The 24,526-nt window shown below is 50.5% G+C and overlaps 1 protein-coding gene across 5 annotated transcripts in view; it reads right to left on the reverse strand.

The window, feature by feature from the left end:
• ACTN1 (actinin alpha 1) overlaps positions 1–11,441 on the reverse strand; it is a 98,050-nt gene extending 86,609 nt beyond the window's left edge. For 3 of the 5 annotated variants that reach the window (XM_027552254.1, XM_027552255.1, XM_027552253.1), the window contains exon 1: positions 11,031–11,439. In XM_027552254.1, the coding sequence (XP_027408055.1) occupies positions 11,031–11,135 (105 nt within the window). In that variant the 5' untranslated portion in view covers positions 11,136–11,439. Of the gene's footprint in view, positions 1–11,030 lie in introns of all 5 variants that reach the window. The other 2 variants (XR_003512815.1, XM_027552252.1) reach the window with 1 other exon arrangement.
• Positions 11,442–24,526: the final 13,085 nt, after the last annotated feature.

Genomic DNA, 24,526 nt, shown 5'->3' on the forward strand with positions numbered 1-24,526 from the left:
GGCCAAAAATAACAGAGGGGCTCCTCAGAGCTAGACACACACCACACACATGTACACACACACACACAGACATACACACCGACATACAAACACACGTGTACACACATACACAAATATACATATATACACACTCACATACACTTGTTATACACACATAAACACAAACACAAATATACATATATACACACTCACATACACTTGTTATACACACATATACACAAACACACATACAAATACACATACCCACTCACACATGTACACACATACACACACACACTCACATACACACATACACAAACACACACACATACATATATATACACACACCCACGTACATACACCTCCATTCACACCAACACACACATCCTCGCTCACAGACCTGGAGGTCAAAACAGACCCGGAAGTCAAAACAGACCTGGGATCTCAGAGCTACTGGCCCTGCCCCCAGTACAGCCTCACACTGGGGAGGCACAGATCCCATTTTCTGGTTTGGGGACTTAGAAGAATTAAAAGTGCCACTTCTCTCTCCATCCTCAAACCACAGGCTGTGACATGTGCACATTTCCACATGGGACATAAGGAGAAAGACAGAGCCTGACAGTAACAAGCCCCCTCCCACCCACAGGCAGGACTGGCCGCCTCTCTTGCAAGATCGAAAGCCAAGTTCCATTAGGAGACCTGCCTGAAGGGGGCCACCCACGTTGCCGTACCCTCCCCTCCGGTCACTTCACCTACAGACGATTTGAAAACGGAGCCCGGCACCACTCTGTTCTATTCCTCTTGGTTATAATCAGCTTTGCAGATGACTTTTAAAAAATAAATCTTCAGGCCCATAAAAATGCTCCCCTGTAAGCCCTGGCCTCAAATCACAGGCCTGCAACCACACTCCGCAGCCCCCAAGTACCAACCACCACAGAACAGGAAAAACAAGGTAGAGACCAGGCTCCTTACCCTCCCCACCCCCATCACTTTTCCACCATCATGGCCTTTGATTTAGACCCTCAGCTGCAAGGTGATGGGATGGGACAGGAAGGGCATGGTCTTTCCCCGCCCTCAATGCTGTCCCCTAGCCGGGCCTGCAGCACTGAAAACCAAAACAGCTCACCCCAACCTAAGCTCTCAGACTCACCCTCACCCCCTTTCTTAACAGCCTCAAGGCTCAAATCAGAACCTGCAACTTTGTATTTACAGGCACAGGCTTCTAAAGTCAAAATAAACACTGAGCATCAGCTACCTGGTTCAAAGGTGCTGGGTGTCCCTGGAGACCAAACAGAGGGGCCCGCAGGAGCCGCTGAAGCTGAAGGGTCCCAAGGAGGAGAGAAGGAGGGGGCATGGATGACTCTCATCGCAGGGAAGCCAGCCCTCCACAGCTGGAGTCAGCTTCAGGAGAGGCCACCAGGCTCAGGAGTCTATTCCCCGAAGTTACTCCTTCTACTGAAAAGTGGGGAGAAATACAACTAGAATCCTCCGCGACCTTTCAACCCAGAAAAGGAACTTCAGAAAGGCCTGCACCCCTTTAGTGTCACAGACCCTCTAGTCAAAGACCTGGATTCAAAACCAACTCTACCCCATTTGGACTTCAAGAGACCCTGGTTAAACCACTCCCCCTTTCTGAGCCTTACATTCTCTGTCTATAAAATGGGAATAAGACCTCACAAGTCTTTTTATCACAGTGAAAGGAGAGGACACATGTGAAAGCATAAATGTTAAAAATCATGAACCATCTAATGAGTATTCGGTTATATTCCATCTTAAAAGTGAAGTCGCTCAGTCGTGTCCGACTCTTTGCGACCCTATGGACTGCAGCCCACCAGGCTCCTCCATCCATGGGATTTTCCAGGCAAGAATACTGGAGTGGGTTGCCCTTTCCTTCTCCAGGGGATCTTCCCAACCCAGAGATCAAACCTGGGTTTCCCGCATTGCAGGCAGACTCTTTATGGTCTGAGCCACCAGGGAATCACTATATTCCATCTTAAGCTATTCCATATTATTTTATATATGTAAGCCTTGTCTCAAAACATAAACTCCAAGATAGCAATGGGTGCATCTGTACTTCTGGTGAAGGATGGCATTTCAAGGTCAGTCTGCCTGGGTTCATTCATAAACTTGTTTATTAGCTGGTCAATCTTTGGAAACCTACTTAAACCCCCTGAGCTTCAATCTCCCCATCTATAGTAACAAGGGAAGTTAACAGTATCTTTCTCAAAGGGTTTTTTTTTTAAGATTGAGATAATCTAAACCATGCAAACTTCAATCAGTGTAAACTACGGTCTTTTTTACTTATTTGGAGAACCAAGACATCTTATTAAATATTATTGGTTGATCACTGGATATAAAACAGACAACTCGTCTTTCTAGCCTTCGCTTCTCTCATCTTCTTCTCTTCCCTTCCCTGAAGGTGGATAGTGTTTACATTCCTTCCCAGATCTTGGGCACGTGAAATGCTTTAAGCCAAAATGAAATGTTTGCTTTAAGGACCAAGGGTACCAGCCCCTTCTCACTGTGAGCCTTTGGGTGTGAGCCTGTTATTCTATATTTCTAAGCTCAGCATCTTCATCTATCAAGTGTGATCATCCGACATGCCTTACAAGGCTCTTGTGAATGTTAAACGAGGCTGCAGAGAACATATCCCCCACAGAGGCCATGTGCAAGAGGTTTCTCTACATCCCCTTCCCCCGCCCCAACCCTGTGGGTGACAGGCCTGGAGAGGTCCCCGCAATCTCTCAATGAAGAATGGATCCCAGCCCAGAAGTAGCCCACTGCAGCCAAGGACCAAGCAGGCGGTTTCCAGGGTAACAGCATCCTCTGCATCTACTCCCGATTTCCATCCCAGCTGCCTTTTATTCTCCTCCCACCTCTGTAGTGGGCTAAGTCACCTGTTCCCACTATTGCTAGGCAACCTCTGAGAATGGGCAGCTGTCTCCTGGGGGAGGACCCTGGCCCTACCCTCCCCTCTTCATGCCTCAGGACTTAGGGAAATTTGCCCCACTTAGACCCTCCCTGTTAACCATGGGATGGCAGAAGGTGGGAAGTAATCCCAGGCCAAGCAGGCAGGTCCCATGGAACTGGCTCAGCCTTTGATCAATGAGGAAGGACACACCTCCACCCCAGGATTCTGTTTGCCTGTGCTTATCTGGGCTCTAGTCTTAAGCAGTTTCCAAGAAAAGGGCCACATCAGGCTTTTTATGAAAGCTATCCTTCTTGATTATTTTTCTCTTCTGTTCTCCCACTCATTCGCAATGAACCAGGATCCCTGACCTTTTCATAAACAGTGAGCGAGAGAGAAAAGGTGGACTCACAGTGAGAGAAAGAGGGGCGAGGATGGAGAGAGCTCACCTCTGGGAGGTGGGCTGACAGGAAACTGTCATTCTCTTCCTAAATTAGCATTAGCTGAGGGTTTTTAAAGTTGAGATATAATTCTTAAACCGTCAGTCACCCAGTTTAAAGCCTACAGTTCAGCAGTTTTTAGTATATCCACAAGGTTGTGCAACCGCCACCGCTATCTAATTCCAGAACACTTTCATCACTGGGTTTTGTTTTGTATATGTTTTGGCTTTGGGTAAATGTTGCTAGAAATGCAAGCATTTGCTTTATAAGCAGCAGAGCAAAATCTGAGGAGGCAACGCCACCCGGCTTCAGACCCCAGCTCCACCTCTCGCCGGCTGTGGGTTCTTGGATAAGTATGTGACTGCTCTGAGCCGGTTCTCTCCTCTGCGAAACAGGGTCAGAGTATCCCCCTCGCAGGATTAGATGTGTTAATGTATGTGGAGTCCTTAGCACAGGGCGGAATGCTGAGCACATGCTCAGAAAGGGTGAGCCACTGTGATTATCATAAGAAAAAGAATTTCTTCAACTTAAAAAAAAAAAATCCAGTCCGTTCCTAGCTCTGCTAGCAGGCAGCTGGGACAGCCAGTTTCTGTCTGGGAAGGGTTGGAGGCCCTGCTACACCCACCCAACCCCTTTGCAAGCAATGGCACCACCTGGGGTGGCCGAACAAGCATGAGGAGGGGGCAGAGTGAGGTTGTGACTGTCGTCACCGTATCTTTGCGGCCAAGTGTGACTACTCCAGACTCACAAGGTGCCCTGCACGGCAAGATCCTGCCAGTAACCCCCAGCCAGGATGGGGGTGATACGGGCGAAGGAAGACCAGGAGGGACAAGCAGGAGAGCGAAGGACTAGCCCTCTCCCCAAGGTGACCCTCTACCCCCTGAGGAGGGAGGGTTCCCCGACCTGATGCTCGGCCCAAGAACCAGAAGGAATCCTGGCCCTGTGTTAGGGGCTCCCAGGATGGCTGAGCCCCCCCTTGCTGGACCCCCTGCCCTGGCCACTCCCCAGGTTTGCCTCAGATTGGGCAATCAGGACTTAGGATACTGTGCCACTGCCAAAGGAGCCAGCACACCCTGGGCTAAATCCCCAGTCCCGGCAAGGTGACCCAGTGTGACCAGGACTATGGAACCCAGGTTACAGGGTCCCTCTGCCTACTGCCTTTTAGCTGTGACCCCTCTGGGGAGCTGCTGACTGGACTGTCCAAACCATATCCAGCTGCTGGTGGACTCTGGGACCCTTTCAGTACCCCAGGTGAGTAACTCAGCCTGGCTCCCCAGATCCTTCCTGCAGCAACATGGGCCCTTTGACCACACTCAGGGGATAAAAGCAGGGTCCCAGAAACATGCCCTGACACTTCAACCCTGAGCTGCACACCAGGCCCCAGGAAAAGTGGGGGTGGGTCACACATGGGGGCAGCTCAGGTGCTGGACAGTCCCAACACCTGCACGACAACACCTGTGCGGAGGTGTGGGGCTCCAGAGTCCAACCTATGAGCTGTACAAACAGCCTGGCCTCTTAGCAAGGTGAGAGGTCAGCTCTGGGAGGGGTAGAGGGAATGGGGAAGGAGGACAAGGGGGGAAACAATGGCAGGTGGACTCACTGGCACCCCTGCTCCTCCCAGTCTTTCCCCTCCAGTAGGGGAAGCCCTACCCCCCTGTACACACACACACACACACCCCCACCACCATCACCCCTGATATTTGCCAGGGAAAGGAAAGGCTTCCCAGCAGAACCTTCCCTGTCACCTCCTGCCCCGCAGTGGTCAGTGCCATGCCCCTGGCTGTGACTGGTATGGCCTGGGGGGATTTTCTGTCTGTCTGCATCTAACCTGTCATTGTCACAGCCCCACCTGGATGGAGCATCTGCTACCTAACAGGGGGTTCAATCAGCGCTCAGACTGCCTCCACAAGGAGACCTCGCCACTGTTCTCACACTATGCAGGGACTAGAAGGTGAGAAACAGGCACACAGTAGCAGGTCTGTGGCCGGGCCATGTCTCAGGCTGCCCCACCCTGGCAAGGCAGGAGGTGCCAGGTCTCATGTGACAAGTCCTCAAGCCAAGTTTATGGTTTGTGGCCACTGGCCAGGCGCCCAGCCCCAGGCCTTCCTCGAGAAGCTGGAAAGAGGAGCCCCAAATCCCAACCACAAATCCCAGGGGACAGGACGCCCATTTGGTGTGACCTCCTCGCACAGAACCGCCCACCGTCCCCAGGGACAGTCCCAGGGTTAAGAGGCCTTGGCAGCCCTCCTCAAGAAGTCAGACTTCAGGAAGCGAGATTCCTCCTTTTGAAGAGGCTGAATCCTAAAGCCCATCTCAGCAGCCCCTCAAGGTCTCATCATTGCTCAGAACTGAAGAGTCTGGCCAGCCCTCTGCCCCAGGCCCTCTCATACCTATCTCTCCAGGGCAGCCCTGAGGCTCCCAGCCCGTCCATCTCTCCCATCTCTCTTCCAGGTTCTGTCCACCACTTCACCAACTAGCGGAACACCTGCACTCAGAGCACCCACGTGGGCCGGGTTTCAGAGAGGAAGCAGCTGCAATCTGGAGCCAAGCGGGGCTGGGCGAGCTGCTGAGGGTGTGAGCAGGGCCTGCAGAACGCACTCAGTTAATTATCAGAAGGGCCTGAAGACACTCCGAGGTCATTTTACCTGTATTACCACCAGCCGACAATGTTTTTAAGCACTTTGGCATTCATCAGTTAATTATCAGAGGGGCCTGAAGACACTCTGAGGTCATTTTACCTGTATTACAACCAGCTGACAATGTTTTTTAAGCACTTCGGCATTCACCTCTTCATCCTGGATTCCCAGGAAGTAGGAAAAGGGTAGGCAAAGGATTTTATACCATTCTATAGGTCAAGGGATTGAGCAAACGGAAAGGTCGGGTGACACTCAATGAGCCAGCACTGAATTTGGGGTCAAAGGTCAAGGACAACACAACTCCAACACACTTCTGGCCTCCTTCAGAAGCAGATTTATATACTACATCTTATCTCAAAGCATCACCGTAAAAAGGCCATAGCAGCTCTGGTTCCTCAAAATAGTTAACATTTACTGAGCACTCGCTATACCCCATGTGCTATGCTAAATTCCCTGTATACCTTACTGGGTTTTTAAGCTTCTACTCAGCTATTTCAGGCAGGAACAATTATTATCTCCATTTCCCTCTTGGCATCATCAGGCACACAGCAGGTAAGTGACTCACCCTGGATCACACTGCTAGCCAGTGGAGGGGTGAAGACTTGAACCAGGGTCCCCAGAGCATGTCCACCTGCAGAGGCTGGAGCCAGAATCCAGTCCCAGAAAGGGATGGTTTATCTGGAATGTAAAGCATTTCATCCCAATCTCTACTGCCCTGGCTTGGAGTTAGAAGCCATGCATGATGTTTATCCAATTATTTCATCATCATTTCTGGACCACATGCAATAGGTCTGACTCTGTGCTAGGCACTAGGGATTCTGCAGAGCACAGGACAGATTGGGTCCTGCCCCCATGGACACTGACAAGGAATGAATTGGGAAGAACCCTAGCGGTATGAGGATGGAGATGAAGGCCAATTCTCTTCTCTCTCAGGCTTTATTGCTACCAGGCATCACTCACTCCTAACCTCCTGCCTTCAGGTAGGCAGACATCCTGATCCTCCCCAGATAAACCCACCTATGGCAGACTCTCCCCTTTTGCAATCCTCCACCTTGGTGGGTAACCTTGGTAGCTCCTCTGATGATGATCTCACAGTCCAGGACATGGATGCGTGCATGCTCAGTCTGACTCTTTGTGACCCCATGGACCATGGCCTGCCAGGCTCCCTCTGTCCATGGGGATTCTCCAGGCAAGAATACTGGAATGGGTTGCCATGCTCTCCTCCCATGTGTCCAGTGGCTCCTGTATTGCAGGCAGACACTTTACCGCTGAGCCACCAGGAAGCCCCTCAAAGTCCAGAAGCAAATGTAAATAAAGCAGCCTCTCTTCCTGCCACATAGCTTGACAACCTGGCTTGACGTAGATATGGAATCAGGATCTGGGCTTATTTACAACTACCTTCTTTCACCTGCCAGGGCCGTCTCTCTGTTTGAACATCCATCAGCTCAACAAATATTAATTAAGGTCCTACATGTGAAAAACAGAACAAAAACGCAGGGCTGGCACCTGTGGGAATACACAGTACACCAGAGCCTCCCAGATTTAGAGGGAAGAGAGAGAATAAAACTTAACAGCAGAAGAGGCCCTTTTACATATCCTCTGCTGTCGACCTAGCAGTGAAGAGGGTCGGTGGAGGGGGTGGGGTAGGGTGGAGGTATTAGCATCTTTTTATAAATAAGAAATTGGAGGCTGAGAAAGGATAAGTAACTTGCCCAGGGCTGCAAGCATACAAGTGTAGAGCCAGGATTTTACTCAAAATCTAGCCAAGCTGACTCCAGGCACACATGAGCACACATGAGGACGTGGGTGAGAGTCACATAAGGGAATAAACTGAGGACTCTGGCCATTCCCCAAAGATGGGCGTTCAGAGCTGGGGCCCCTGGAAAAGACGGCTTCAGTTCTCAGCCTCCAACATCGGAAAGACTGTGAAATCCAGTAAACTCCCCCAAGCCACGGCATTTTGTGTCTTTGAGGCAAGGAGCCCAGCATGATGAACTCTGCACTGAAGCACTCTTTGAAGGAACAAGCCGTGGCCAACCCAGGGCAGGCTCTTGAGTCATGCCTGCTACCTGCACAGACTTTTACCAGCATCTGCATCAGCCTTGGCGTCACCCAAGAAGTCATTTAATCTGATGCTTGTAAGGAGCCCTGAGGGGTGGGCAGGGCAGGCCGAAGGAGGAAACAGAATGGAAGGCCGGCGGGGACAGAGACCTGGCCTGCCTAGTTCACGTTCCACCCTCTGCACCGGGATCCCAGCCTGGCCCAGAGTAGGGGTTCCAAAAGTACTTGCTGAACTAATAAAAGCTCAGAGAAGCGAAATGACTGGCCCGAAGTCTTACCCGCAGTCCAGGTTGTCTAGTCCAGGACAGAACACGGGGGTCTTCAGCCTCCTGCCCAGTGGCTTTTGTATCTCATAGCACTGTGACCTCCTTCCGCCCCTCCTCCCCCCACCCTCACTCTCCCGCCTCCATTTGGAACCGTCAGCCTCTGACCCACTCAACCCTCACCTCACCTCAGCAGGGAGACTGTCAAAAGCACCAAGTTACTTTAAATCTGATCTTCCCGTTATAATACCAATTTAGATCCCGACCAGCCTGCTGAGAACTAGGGGAAATATGCAGAAACTGAGATTACAGAGACTTAATGGCCCAGAAAAAACAAAAAAAAAAGCTGTGGACCAGATTCAATCAAGGCTCAGAGCTTGTGGGCCTTCTCCATCAACCCCACCAAAGCAGGGGTTGGCTCCCCTTGGTCCAAGATCTTTGCAGGCTCTGGGTGCCAGACCCAGCTTTCCGGCCTCTTTCACCAACTAAGGAACAAGTGAGGGGAAGCTGCCTGCTGGAGCACAGCTGCAACCCAGCCCCACCAAGCAGCTGTCTGGACGCTAGGCTGGTTACTTCCACCTCTGCCCTCATTTCCTCATCCTCCCGTTGCCCAGCTCCCACAGCTGCTGGGAGTAACAACTGAAACCACATATACCATTAGAACAGTCCCAGCGTACATCAGCCAGTCCCAGCTCTTGGAACTGTGGGGTTTGTCCCTGGGTAACCAACCTTCCCAGGTGACCCTGTTCCCACCTGGCTGCCCAAAAGCCTGGTACACATCCATTACTACCCAGGTCAGAGTTCTGAGTGTGTGTGTAGGGAAAGAGAGACACTAATTTTTCTCCCCCACTGCTTTTAATATACTCACTCATTCATTTGATGATAATGAAACCATGTGCAGGTCCAATGCTTAGTCCCACAATCCTTAAAAGGACCTAATTCCTAATTCTTGGGTAGTCCTGTCACTCCACCCCACCAGGCACACAGTAGGTGCTAGGCAAACAGAAATTTCTACACTAATCCCACTCCTCCTGTCCAATTTAAAACCTATTCTCAAGGAAGGTGCACCTTGAAACTCCCCAACCTTTACCCCCATGAGAATCTCCAGATTACTCCATTCTCAACTCCCCAACAGTACAACTGACCCAGGAGATAAACCAGGTGAGGGAGGGACTCACCTCTCCCCCAGCCCTCCCCGAGGGGCCCGACAGGTAGAGGGGGAGGGGTGTTTAAGTAACGGCCGCAAGGCAAAGAAGTCTGCTAGAAGCAGGGCAACCTTCTGGTGCGGCTGCAGAGGGCTGGGCCCAGCAGAAGCCAAGACCCTGGGGCTCAGGTCGCCCTGCTTTGGGAAGCCCTTTGTGCGCTGTTTTAAATTACCTCTGCTTGTCTGATGAAGTGAGTAAAAGGGCGCCAGTTTCAGGGCTTAGGATTCCTGAGTGAGCTAATACAGGATGCCTTTGGCTGAAAAAAAACTTCAGTCGGCTCCCTAAACTCCCCCCCTTTTAAGTTTAAAAAAGGGAATGAATGTTACCATTTTTGGACATAAGCGTTCTCCCTCAAGCCCAGCCCTAACCGCACTATCCAGGGGGACGCGCCATCCTGTGTGTCCCCCCCACCCCATTCCCAGATCTGCGGAGGGGTGGAGGTGGGGGTGGGGGTTAAGAAGGGACCGGATGGGAGCGGGCCGCGGGGGAGGAGGGAAAAGGGTGTTCAGGGTACGTGGCCGCCTGGGGCAAGAGCTCACCGCGCAGGCAGGAAGCAAAGGCACGGTTGGGGCGCCCTCCCCCCCAACAAGAGTGGTTTCTGACCTCTTCCTGCCACCGGCCGCTGTGCCCGGGTCGCCTCGCCAGCTTTGAGCCCAGCGCCCGTGGGAGAGCGCGCACCCGGCACTGGGACGCGCCTCGGTGGCTAAGCATGGAACCCCAAGGACTGACCCCAAATATCCCCAGAGACAATGCCTTGCCCTACCGAGCCCCTCAACTCAGATCAAGTTGCCCAAATTCGCCATCTGCCAGGAATGAGCAGGGATCGGAGAGGCAGGACGCAGACGCAAGCTCATGTCGGTTCGCAGCTACCAAGCACCGAGTTAAGCAATAAAACGGTTTGCCGCCCTGACCCCGCCTCCACAGGGCCCGTTGGGGAGCCCGCTTTGGTCCCGGGTTCTCTCGGCCCTAACCCCACTCCGGCAGGTCCACATCCACACAGACCCAGAGGTGGGTGCCAATCCCGCCACGCCCGCTGCCCCCTCGGCCGGCGGACTGAGGCTGGGAGGACCCATGCAGCTTGTCCCCTTCAGGTACCAAGGCGACCCAGGAAGCGCGCTGCCACCGCACGCCATATGGAAAGGCGGTCAAGGGGCGGGGAAGGAAAGAGAAAATCGATCCGGAGCTAACTGCCACCGAGCCCGGGGCTCAGCCCCAGCCTCCAGAGGACCGCCCCCGCGCCTTGCCCTGGCGGGGCCGCGGGGACTACAGCCGGGCAGCCTGGGTAGCCCGCCCCAAGGCGACCTGCCCGCGGGCGGCCCCACCTCCCAGCGCTCAGCCTCGGCGTTCGCGGGCTCTGGGGCCGGGGCGCTCCCCCTTCCTCCCCGCGCCTGTAACCCAACACCCCACCTCGCTGCGGCCGCGCATCCCCCGCCCCCGCTCGTGCGCGCCTGGAACCGGTTCGCAGCCCAGAACCCCAGAGCCCCGCAAGCCGAGCTGCCCCGGGCGGGGGGCTGCGACGGGCCGGGGAGGTTGCTTACCTTTCTCTGCTGCTTCTCCCACGCTGGGTCCAAGAGCAGGTCTCGATCCCAGTCCTCTTCGGGCTGCATGTAGTCATTGGTTTGCTGGGAATCATAATGGTCCATGATGGATGGTGCGCGCGTGCTAGGGGCTGGATTTCTTCCTCCACCTTCTCTCCGGGCGGCGGCGGCTGCGGCTTGCTGCCCCGGCGTGGGGAGGGAGTCGGGACGGTCTGAGCTGGGGCTGGGGCTGGGGCTGGGCTGGGCTGGCGGGGCCGGGCTAGCTCCCCTGCGCCCGGTTCCACCGCGGCGCTGCTAGCGAAGGCGGCTGCTGGGGGGCGTCGGCGGCGGCGGCTGGAGCTCGCGGACTGCCTACCTCGCGCCGGCGCTCAGACCTAATCTCTACGCACACTGAGCGAGGCGGACACACTAGCGCTGCGGGCGCACAGGCGGGCGGGGGCGAGGGGCAGGGGCAGAGCCCTCCGGAGGCTCTCCATTGGCCAGGCCGAGTTGCCCAAACTTCCCCCCTTCGCCTCTCATTGGGAATTCCTGGCATCCGTCAGCCGGGCCGCGGCGCATATAGGTGGACTGGGCGGCCCCCTCCCGGCGCACACGCCCCCGCCCACTCCCCGGGTTCCCACTCCCCCGCGCGGCTCATGTGACACCAGCTTAAGCTGAACGGGACCGAAGCCGGCGGACGCCTCCCCGAGCTCGGGGACCGAGCGGCCGCGCGCTCGGGAGCCCCAGGAGGAACCGCCGGGGCATTGGACACACTCCCAGCCCGCAGGAAGGCCCGGTACTCCGTTGCTGCTGCGTCCTGCGCTCCCACGCGCTCCAGAGCCCACAACTGCCAGGGGCTGGAGGACCGACGCGAAGAAACCCGAAAAGCATTTCATTTTCTGTTTCCCAGGGTCCGGAGAGATCGGCACCCGGGGAAGGGGGGCGGGGAGTGCCGGAATGTTAAGGAATTTCCTGGGAATTTCCTGATTCCGCCCCCGGCCCCGCCCCGCGCGGCGCGACCCGGCGGACCCCTGCCCTCCCGGAGCCAGGTTTCTAACCAGCCATCGGCCTCCGAAGCCACACAGCTTTCCCGCCTCGCCCCAGGCTCCTTTGCCGCCCTCCCTTGGGCTCAGGGTCTAAGTCGCCCAGCTTCCCGGGTTCCGCTGCGGGTTCCCGCGGGCTGGCAGGGCCGAGCTATCCTTATACACACCTGGGCAGCACCCTAATAGCTCTGAGCGATCTACCTACTCCACGCCCCCTCAATACACACCCCTGACCCGACGGAGAAACTGAATTTCCCGAAGATGAGCTTAAAACGGGGACTTTTCGGGTTCTCAGAGCTCCACAAGCCAACCCGGTAACCTTATGCCTGACAAACAAAGCCTTATTGTTATTGGAGGAAGGAGGGCAAGAGCGAAGAAACACCTTTAAGTTCGTGGAGCCTGCCTGCTCTACGCCTGTCCTAGTAAGTGGCGGATCTCCCCAGTGGGCTCACACCCTGGTGGGCTCCTCTGAGAGCTCCGGGACTCAAGAACGGGAGCCAGAGGCCTCCAGTAGCGTCTGCACAGAGTAGTGCTTAATCCATGTATGCTCCTGAAGGATGGCTGGGTTTACTGTGAAAACAACTGTCAGTTCAGAGGTGACTGAAGGAGTTAGAAAGGGCAATGAATTAGGTTACCTGAAAGGCCAACAGATGGGAAAGTTGAAAAAAGTGCCTGTGACTCCCAGGAGAGCCAGCTGCTGCTGTCCTAAGCAGATATGGGTGATGTGTCACTGCCTGCACCATTCAATCTCGCACATTTATACAAGTGTCACTGGTCAGCACTGTGCCCTCCACAAGTCCCTGGCTGAGGAAGCACTGCTTCTGAGCCACGGAGACAGCAGATTTATAGACTATTTTATATCCACTTCTAAACTATGGCTCTAAACCTGATATCGAGGGTAATGATGGTGCTGCAGCCATTCATTCTCTCAATAAATATGTGTGGAGCCGCATCCATGTGTCAGGGGACATGCTAGATGTTATGTATCTAGAGATGAAAAAGACACTCCTTGCCTCTGGCAGTCCACCAGAGACACACAGAAATAAAAATATTCTGCAAGGAGATAGATACTTCCCCAGCCAGGGAACTGTAGGGAGGTAGGTAGAGAGGGTGGACTTTGAGCCCAGTGTAGGAAAGGAAGCTCCAGGTATCACTTTTTGGAGGAGGGGGAATTCAAGTGAGCCTTAAAGAACAAGAGCCAGCCAGACAAAGAGGAGAGTGGGAGATTATTCCAGGCAGAAGAAGCAGTGTGAGCTGATACATGGGGGCAGGAAGCTGCATGGTATAAAGGGAATGCTAGCTTTCAACATGGCCAGACTAGAAATTCAAGGCCAGGAGGGACCAGAGACAGGGCTGGAGAGGTGGGCAGCAGCCAGGCAGTGAAGGCCTTCTCAGCCACATGCCTCTCTGAGGGGAGCAAGGCTGGCTGGAAGCTGTGACAACCAGTTGCAAAGGAGTTGGAGGGAACTTCCCTGGTGGTCCAGTGGTTAACACTCTGCACTTTCAATGCAGGGGACATGGGTTCAGTCCTTAGGGAACTAAGATCCCACATGCTGTGCGGTGTGGCCAAAAATTAAATAAAATGAAATTTTAAAAAAAGGAGTTGGAATAATCCAGGTAGTGCTGGAACCGGAAGTGCTCTGTCCGGAGTCAGCTGTCCAGTAAGTAGGTGATGGCACAGCCCTGACTTGAGGGGAAACAGAATCTGAGAGTCATCTGACTACGGATAGCATGGACACCATGAGGAACTCCAGGGAGAATGCCTCGGTGGAGCTAAGAGCGCCCAGAGGAGCAGGACTTAGAAAGGAACTGTAAAGAACAAGGACCCCTGGGGGAGACAGAGAGGAAATGGTCCGCAGAAGCGCAGGGAGCCTGGACAACATGGTGTCCTGAAAATCCAGAATGAAACATCAAAGTGAGGGGCATCAGCAACATCAGATGTGGCAGAAAGGCCTGGAAAGTAAGGCCTGAAAAGTTGTCTCTGAAATCAGGCAGTATGCATACTTTGGTTTCTGGATTTTTCACTAAGTTTAATGTCTGTGAGATTTGTTTATGTCGTGGCTTGTATCAGCAGTTGATTTTTGTTTGTTTGTTTTCTTCCTGTGCAGTATTCCATTGTATAAGTATATGCTAAGTAATTTACCTACTCTCCTGTCATTTGTATTGTTTACAGTTTGCAACTTGAATAAAACTGCTATAAAGTTTTATATTTTTATGTGTGCTTTTGGTGAACATATTTCTCTTGGAAAATAATTTCTCTTGGAGATACCACATATATATCACATACAAGAGAAATTATACATGTATACCCAGGAAGAGAATTATGTCATCCTATTGTAGAGGTATATGTTTCATTTTAGTGGATATTGCTAATTTTTCAAACCAACTAAGAATTTACTCTCCAAGCAGCAGAATGTGAGAATTTCAGTTGCTCCATGTTCTCCCACCACTCAGTGTTATTTTTTTAAATTTTAGTCATGAAGATTGGTGAGTAGTGGTTTGTTTTTATGGGTTTAATCTGTCATATACCTATTGACCATTTGAATCAATAACTCTCATTCCCACTGCCATTGATAATAGCAATTTATTTATTTTTTTTAAAGATTTTGATGTGCATCATCTGTAGAGGCTTTATGGAATATGTTACAATATTGTTTCTGTTTTATGTTTTGGGTTTTTGGTTGCAAGGCATGTGGGATCTTAGCTCCCTGGCCCTGGATCGAACATATACCCCCTGCATTGGAAGGTGAAGTTTTAACCACTGGACTGCCAGGGAAGTCCCAGCAATTTATTTTTTAGCTGCTTGAGATAACAGATGATGACATGCATATTTTATTAATTTCCCCAAATTTAATTAATTAGTTCATTCAACAAATATTTATCAAGCAATTGCTCTATGAAGATATAAAAGCAAAGAAGAAAGATGTGGTCCTCTCTTAGAGGAGGTAGAAGATGCTTAGCAAATATTCCAGAAATGCTTGTTTGGGGAGGCTGTTTGGCCCCTTGTGGGAGCTGTTTTGTTTTGCATTGGTACAGGTCCATTATGACTTTTCAATAAAAATGTTTAAGAAAAGCAGCTCCTTTAAAAAGAAATAGGGACTTCCCATTGGTCCAGCCGATAAGACTCCATGTTCCCAATTCAGGGAACCCAGATTTGATCCCTGGCCAAGGAAATAGATTCCACAAGCTGCAATTAAGAATTCACATGCCACAACTGAAAAAAAAAAAAAAAAATTCACATGCTGCAACAAAAATCAAAGAAGACTGGCACAGCCACATAAATTTTTTTTTAATAACGAAAAAGAAATAATCCCTGGGGTCACATCAGCAACCCAAGTAGAGTAAGGCAAGATCATGAAGGAAAATGGGAGGGTTCATCTGGAACAGCACTGATTCCTTTCTCCCCAGAGGCTCAGCCTTTCCAGCCCCTTTTCCGTCCTTTTGGATTTCTCTGGATGCGATGACAAAGGAACTGTGATTGTGGGCAGAGGTCTTGCCATTCTACAGGCCAGTGGGTGTGAATCGAGACTGCAGGAGTCTCAAGTCAGTGGTCAGGAAAACACTCAGGTCCTTTCCACCAGTTGGGGCTTTCTCTCCCCAGCTCCTCGAGGAATGGAACTCCTGGCTCAGTACCAGCTCTGAGAGGCTAGTTTAGTCCATTACCAGCCCTGCAGGCAGCCCCACTCCAGCCAGTGATGAGTCACCCAGAAAGCCACAAGTGCTTTGTAGCTGAAAGAACCTAGCTCTGGTGGTGATGACCCATTTTCCCTTGGAAAGAGGGAGGAATGGTATGTCTATGAGTTCTGGGAGTACTTACCAAGCCCCCACTTTGTGCCAGGCAGCACCAAGAAGACTCCTGGCGTTCCCAAGCCTCTTGGTCTAGCTGGGACCAAACCATAGGCTTTATCCCCTAAAATGCATCCATCCAACAGATAGTTACCAATAACACAGTCTTCTGATAAAAATGAACTGGATTGACATATGCCAGGAACGTAAAGAATGCAGAGTTCTAGCCGGGAGCCTGTCCTGCTGCCACGGCCACTCCAGTGCTCCTCAGGCCCATCTTCTCCTAAGTCTGGAAATGACCACACAAGGCCCTGTGGGGAAACACGCAAGTAGGATCTGTAAGATTCTGGAAACCAAAAGCACCACGGATTTCACAAGCCCAGAGATCTGGGGGTTTCCTTCACTGTGTCCTGAACCTCTGACTTACAGACTAAGGTTCCTTATGGGCTTCTCATAAGGAATGATTGTATTTGTAGAAGGCTAGAGGAGAGGGGATATCACTCATCAGCAATTGAATGCATTAAGTCACTCTCCCCTGAGCTTCTACAGCACATCAGTTGTAACTGAAAAGAGCTTTTTTTTTCTTTTTTGCTTTGCTTTGCTTTGTTGTAGTCCTTTGCCCACATTTCATCTCCTACAGCCCTTATGCAGTCTTACCCTTCTACTCCGCCCCCACCCCCCACCTACCACAGCACCTAGAACACAAAAGATCCAATGCAGTCTTTGTTGAATGAAAAATGACCTGAGTCAGATTTCATCTCTGGGCCTCCCTTTCCCCCTTCAACCTGTGGGAGGCTTTGCCATCATCCACATAAGCATTTCGTCAGTCCTGGACCTCCCCCAGAAACCAGCGCTGGAGAAACTGACCAGGTCATCATCCTTCTCATCCCTGCGGGCAGCTCTCAGCCCTCAGGCCCAAGTCCTTAGCCACCCGCACCCAGTTCCTGGCCCTCCCACCACAGGCTCATCAGGGGAGGAAAGAAGAAGATGGGCAGGGTCCCTCTTGCAGAATCTTTACTAAAAGACTGGCCTGGAGCAGGCAGAAATGTTTCTTTGGTTCTCATGCTCTGCCCAGCTCTCAGGTTTTAGATCTCGGGTGGTGGAACATCTAGCTGGTTTGGTGCCCTTGTTTTCATCTTTTTTTGCATATATCTCTCCCCCAAAGTCCAGGTGGTAGTGGTTTAGTTGCTAAGTCATGTCCGACCCTTGCGATACCATGGACTGTAGCCCGCCAGGCTCCTCTACTCTACCCATGGGATTCTCCAGGCAAGAATACCAGAGTGGGTTGCCATTTCCTTCTCCAGGGAATCTTCCTGACTCAGGAATCGAACCCAGGTCTCCTGCATTGCAGGTGGATTCTTTACCGACTGAGCTACATGGGAGCTACCCCAAAGTCCAGGGGTCAATCCAAATAGAAACCTCAGAAATCTCCTCCTCAGAGAGTCACCCTGAGGTCAGCTCCAATCAGGGGACAGTTGTGCCTGGTAGGTTCCCCAACCTGAGCCCTCTGAGGAGGGTGGGGGTCTCTCCCCAGCTACCTCTAGTTCCCAGCAACTACCAGAGTGAAACACCCAAGTCACAACTGGGAAATTCCTGGTGACTAGTACCCTCCCACCCCCACCTCCTTGGTAGGGACAGGCAGACCCCAGGCTAGGGGAGTGAGTTCCTCAGGGGTCTTATCAATCCCAGCTTACCCCACTGGTCTTCCATAGAAGCTCATCCTTAGAGGCCTGCTCAGGTCACTCCGTGGAAATAATGGTATAGCTTTTGGAGAGCAGGTGTCCTTAACTGAGCACAGGATAACATCAAAGGAAGAGCCCCAGGGGTGGGGGTGGGGTGTCAAAAGACCTGAGCTCCTCAGTTTGCTGCTGCTGCTAAGTCACTTCAGTCGTGTCCGACTCTGTGCGACCCCAGAGACGGCAGCCCACCAGGCTCCCCCTTCCCTGGGATTCTCCAGGCAAGAACACTGGAGTGGGTTGCCATTTCCTTCTCCAAGCTCCTCAGTTTATTCGCCTGCAAATTGAGAGAGCTGGACTTTGCCAGATGGTCTTTAAGTTCTAAGAACTGTGCTAAGAACATCCTTAGGCTCCTCCTTCAGATCTTCAATGACAAGAGGGTTTGAGCCTTGGGAAACAGTGTTTCACGATCTGAAATACAAAGTAAGTCCCTTTATAAAGGATACAAATTCTCACAAAATTACTTAATTTTTGTTTTAATGGTCCTTAAATGTGCACAAATATAAAACTAGGTACAATCTTCTTAAGGTTTACCACCAAGATAAAATCAAAACAAGGTTACAGATTCTATTTAACAGAAATGGCAAAACCAATAAGATTTAAACGAACCATTTTCATTTAAATGTGACTGTTGCTATTTGCTGAAATTAAACTGTGACTCCCAGCATGATGTAAGTTCTGACTGTGATAGAGCAGGTGTTTCTTTTGCTTTCAGGAGGCCTGTATCGCCACAGTGCCAGAGGATGACTCAGTTCTACTAGTTTCTCTACTTGAACCACTGATCAGGGCATCATTTAACCTTCATTTGGTGGGAACACACTGTAATCCACTAAGTTCCCCTCTGCTGTTTTCTCATTAGCACTCTACAATTAACGTTTCCAAAAAATTCTTTTTAATCTTTTTGCCAACAGGAGCCATCTCTCGAGTTTCAATGTCCTTACCTCTAACAGAAGAAGAATCACCTTCATCCCACCTATTTCCCAGGATGGCTGTGAACATCCATTTGCTGTGCTTAATCGCTCAGTCATGTCTGACTTTGCGATCCCATGGACTGTAGCCCACCAGGCTCTTCTGGACATGAGATTTTCCAGGCAAGTATACTGGAGTAGGTTACCATGCCCTCCTCTCAGGGGATCTTCCCAACCCAGGGATCAAACCCAGGTCTCCCGCATTACAGACAAATTCTTTACCATCTGAGCCACAGGGGAAGCCCAAGAATCCCTGCTCCAGGGGAACTTCTCAACTCAGGAATCGAACCTGGGTCTCCTGCACTCCTGCATTGCAAGCAGATTCTTTACCAGCTGAGCTACCAGGGAACCCCATTCATTCATTTATCCAACCATTATGTACTGAGTACCCACTCTGGGCCAGATACTGTTCTAGACACAGAGGATATAGCAGGAACCAGAATGGACAATATCTCTGCCTTTGAAACTCACATTCCAAAGGGAGAGACTAAGATAAATGAGGAAAATAATATGATATTATTCAGGGGAAAAAAATTTAGCAGGGAAGGGGAATAGAGAGTGTAGGGATCTGATACATGGGTTTTCCAACACTACCAGACGATTCTTCAACACCAGCTGGATGTCCTCCACATAATTTACCTCAATTCTGACACTACCTACCTGTAAACAGCATCGTATCCCACAGGTCAAGGCTCAATCCTACATGACTTCGGATGCCAAACAAAAGTCTGGGTTGCCACCTGTGTTTCTGACACACTGGCTATTAATTCTGAGATTGTCACGACCCCCTCTGACCTAGAGTGGCTCAGAGAAAACATTTTACTTACTAGATTACCAGTTTATTACGCCGCTACTGCTGCTGCTGTTTAGTCGCTAGGTCATGTCTGACTCTGCGACCCTATGGATATAATTCAGGAATAACTAGATGGAAGAGGTGCATACGGCAAGGTATGCAGGAACGGGTACAGAGTTTTTAAAGTCCTCTTTGGGGCACGTCGTTCTCCCCAAATCTCCATATGTCCGCCAACCCAGAAACCGTCCAGAAACACACCCCGACACCCTGTCCTTATTGGGATTTTGTGGAGGCTTCATTACATAGACATGATTGATTAGATCATTGGCCACTGGTGATTGATTCAACCTCCAACAGCTCCCACTTCCCTGGAGGTCACAGGAATGGGGCTGAAAGTTCCAACCCTGCAATAACACAGTTGGTTCCCCTGGCAACCAGCCCCCATCCTTAGGTGCTTTCCAAAAGTCATACAATTAACATAAACTCTAGTGTGGTTGAAAGGGGTTTGTTATGAATATAAAGACATCTTTATTGCTCTTACCACTTAGGAAATTTTGAGGGGTTTAGGAGCTCTGTGCCAAAAACAGGACAAAGAGCAAATATATATTTCTTATTATAAATCACAACATCACAGGGGAGACGTAGAGGGCAGTTACTCTTTTAAATGGGGTGTTTGGGGAAGGTTTCATTGAGTAGAGAATATTTAAGACCTAAATAACATGAAAAAGGAAAAGCATTTGAGGAACAGCCAGGAGGCTGGCATGGAACAATGCGTGTGAGACACATGAGGAAAAGTACAGGGCAAGTGTGGGCATAATAGATATTCATTGTTTCACTGCCCAGAAACCATTTCCTCTCCTGGCAACTGTACCTTGACTTTCCTCTAGGGAGATACCTCCTCTACCGCAGGCCCTGTTCTGCAGGTAGAGTTGACCACACCCCTAACCACCAAGGCTGAGCAACAAAGGGCCAATCAGAGCACAACGATTGGTTTGGGCTGGACATGAGAGCCAATCAGAATGCATGACTGGCAATAAGCCTGTTGCAGGCACTGCCGGGAGAGAGGCACACAGTCTTTTCCCCTGGAGATCCCAGCAGTGAGGATAACTGCAGCCTGGAGCTTTCGGGAGCTACATGGAACCTAAGCGAAAAAGCCAGTGCAGAGGATGGCAGCTCTAAGGAGTGAAGAAAAACTGAGTTCTGGTGACATCTCTTGATTCCCTGTATGAAGTTGTACTACTTCCGGACTTCTCAGTTGTGTTTATTAATTAATTTCCTTTTTTTGGCTTGAGTTGGCCTATCGGATTATTTATTGATGCATAATAACTGTGAAACTGGATGAAAACAATAAACATTAACTATCTCACAGTTTCTATAGGTCGAGGGTTGGGAGTGGTATAAGCTGGATGATTCTGGCTCAGGGTCTCTCACTGGATTTCAGTCTGGATGTTAGCAAAGACTCTGAAGGCCTGACTGGGCTTTCACCCATGTGGCTGTTGGCAGGAGGCCTCAGTTCTTTGTCATTGAGCTCTCCATAGGCTGATTGCTTGTCCTTAGAACATGGTAGCTGACTTCCTCCAGAATGAGTTACTCAAAAGAGCAAGTGAGAAGGGCTTTTTATTACCTCAATTCTGAATTGCACATTGTCACTTCCACTTATTCTCTTTGTTAGCAGTGAGTTACTAAGTCCGGTCCAGTTAGAATCATTACTAAGTTACTGATTCCCTCCCACTCAAAGGGAGGGTATCAGTCTTTACCTCTTGAAGGGAGGAGGACCACCAAAGAATGTGGACCTATTTTAAAACCACCACACCTAGTTTGAGTTTGGTTTTCTGTCACTTGCAACCAATAGGCTTCTCATAGATATTCAGGAGTTTAACACTATTGTTTTAGTGCTGTTGTAACATGGCTTGTGGCAAAACAAACGAACAAAAAACCAGTATCTAAGAAAGTGGCAACTAAGCATATCTTATAAATGCCAATTTGATCCTGTCCTACCTAGGCTCAAAAATCTCCAAAGGCCCTCATTGTCCTAAAGTCTAAATTTCTTTACATCAGGCATAAAGTCCACAAAAACCTGTCCCTGTATCCTCACTCCCACAAACTCCCTGCCACAGAATCTCCAGGCTGCTTGCTCTCTTTTGAATAAGCCATATTTCCATGTCTCTATCCCCTTGTCCATGCTGCTCTAAGTTCTCTCTGTAGAACTCTGCTCATCTCTCAAACCCAACTCAAACATCACCTCCTCTGTCAAGATTTCTTTGGCTTTATTTCCCAAAAGGATAATATTACATTATGGATGTCCATGTTAGTCGCTCAGTCGTTTACAACTCTTTGTGATCCCATGGACTGTAGCCCACCAGGTTCCTCTGTCCATGGAGTTCTCCAGGCAAGAGTCAGGTGCTTCGTATTTGTTATATCCAGTTCTTAAATCCATACCCCTGAATGTATGTGCTGTTTCAATCTTCCCGTATTACACATAAGAAGTTCAGTCACCTCCAGAGAGGTTGAGAAATGTGTTTATGGTCATCTAGCTGATAAGTAGTAGGACAGACATTGGTACACCCTGCTGCTGCTGCTGCTAAGGCGCTTCAGTCGTGTCCGACTCTGTGCGATCCCATCGACGGCAGCCCACCAGGCTCCCCTGTCCCTGGGATTCTCCAGGCAAGAACACTGGAGTGGGTTGCCATTTCCTTCTCCAATGCATGAAAGTGAAAAGTGAAAGTGAAGTCGCTCAGTGTCCGACTCTTAGCGATCCCATGGACTGCAGCCTACCAGGCTTCTCTGTCCATGGGATTTTCCAGGCAAGACTACTGGAGTGAGTTGCCATTGCCTTCTCCTGGTACACTCTAGTTAGTTAGTTATTCCTTCCCCTTCTCCTAAACCACCATGTTCATATACCCTGAATACAGTTATAGGTGACTCTGGCTCTCCTGAGATACCATGAACTTCTTTGGGGTCCTGGGTCCCTCATCTTGTACAGTGATCCTTCATGGAGCATTTCACTTTATGTGTTAGACACACTTATTAATGTTGTCCATTTTCCAGATAAGGAAAGAAAGCCTCAGAGGAATTAAATGATTGAGGTCTGACTCTAGGATTCATGCCCTTATAGATAACAGTGCATGAGGCATAGCTCCTGGTGTGCATTCATCGGAGGGCACGACTAAAAACTGGCCAGCCCCCAGGCACCCCATCCCCCACCATCTCCAGCCTGGGAGGCTGCTGTTTACCTGCCTCTGGTTGAGCTGGGGTTGGAGGAGTCGGGGGCTTACAGACAAGTGGAAATACTCCAACGGGAAGCCAAGGGCCGGATTCTGGTGCTGACTCAGCTTCCATCCAACCAAGTGACCTTGGGTGGGTCTTTCCACCCCATGGGGCCTCCTTTCCTAATGTCGTTTGAAGGGAAAGTGGTAAGATCCCAGCAAGCCATGCCAGATGGGATTTGAGATTACCCCACACAGCAAGGGGCAGTCCAGACCCCTGTGGGGCCTAGGACTCCTCTACAACTGGCATGATGCTTGCTCTGGCTACCAAGGTGGGCCTCTGCCCTAGACTGAATGAGTATCCACCGCCTGTGGGCCAGCCCAGCTTCTCGGGGCACCACTCAGAGTCTTCCATCTCATATAAGAAGCTGAGATGAGCTTTCATCCCATATGCCTCACCTTAAATGTGTTCAAGTTAAATTCTAGCTGCCATTCTTGTCCTTGCCTAGGACCCCAGAGGAGATGAAGTCCATCTGGAGTTTCTCACAGGCCTCCGCCGCCTAGGCCAGCCAAACTGTGTTTGGATCAACAACAATTTCATCAACTTATTTCCGCCTCCAACCCTTACTAAATGCATTAGCCCAACAGGAGCCCCAGGGTTGACCTTCGTGGCATCCATTGTTATGGCTATTATTAAAGACACAAACAAATAGGGATAACAATTCACAGTGAAATGGTTCTTTAGCCAGAGGGCTGGAGGACGCTGAAACCATGACCTCATGGCCCTCCTGGCACCTTCCCACCAGCCTTTTCTTCAAGTCTCTCTTCCACATTCTGTCTTCTGGGAAGCCCTTCTCCACATTCCCTCTCACTCTATTTTGGCTCTAGCTTAATACCATGTTCCCAGGTTCCAGTGTGGAGGAGAAGCCTCATCAAGGACACTATCCAGGACTCAAAGATCTTCCTGGCTCCCATTTGCCTCATCATCTCACATAAATCTCTTACTGACCTGTTTCTCTAGATGCTCAGAAGAAAGAAGAATTATTAATAGTGAATGTGTTGAAGTGTTTTCAAACTAAAGATAGAGACTTCCAAGGTGGTCCAGTGGTTAAGACTCCATACTTCCTCTGCAGGAAGCACAGGTTCAATCCCTGGTTGGGGAACTAAGATCGATCCCACAAGCCGCTCAAGGGTGGGTAGGTGGGGGGCAATTGAAGGATGGAAAAAGAACCTAGGGTGAACGTAATCTTGAAGCTAGTATATTCCTCCCTGTGGCTGTTGGTTCCCACTGCTCCTGGCTGAAAGTGAAAGTCGTTCAGACATGTCTATTTGAGACCCCATGGACCATACAGTCCATGGAAACCTCCAGGCCAGAATACTGGAGTGGGTAGCCTTTCCCTTCTCTAGAGGATCTTCCCAACCCAGGGATTGATCCCAGGTCTCCTGCATTGCAGGTGGATTCTTTACCAGCTAAGCCACAAGGGAAGCCCACGAATACTGGAGTGGGTAGCCCATCCCTTCTCCAGGGGATCTTCCTGACCCAGGAATCAAACTGGGGTCTCCTTCATTGCATGTGGATTCTTTACCAACTGAGCTATCAGGGGCCCAAGGTAAAGTACAAGTTATCCTTAGAGAATTATTCATATAAATTTAGCTGTTGGGCGCTGCTATTGATATCTTTATTTTCTTTCATTTCTTTTATTCTTCCTTCCTTTCTTTCTACCATCTGCAAGTCAGAATACATTCACTGTCACATCAAAACTACTCAGACTAGGCCAAAAAGAAGTTAACTTACCCTCCGCTGCTGCTGCTGCTAAGTCGCTTCAGTCGTGTCCGACTCTGTGTGACCCCATACACAGCAGCCCACCAGGCTCCCCCGTCCCTGGGATTCTCCAGGCAAGAACACTGGAGTGGGTTGCCATTTCCTTCTCCAATGCATGAAAGTGGAAAGTGTAAGTGAAGTCGCTCAGTCATGGCCGACTCTT

Source organism: Bos indicus x Bos taurus, chromosome 10, assembly GCF_003369695.1.
Source record: "Bos indicus x Bos taurus breed Angus x Brahman F1 hybrid chromosome 10, Bos_hybrid_MaternalHap_v2.0, whole genome shotgun sequence".
Lineage (NCBI taxonomy): Eukaryota > Metazoa > Chordata > Mammalia > Artiodactyla > Bovidae > Bos > Bos indicus x Bos taurus.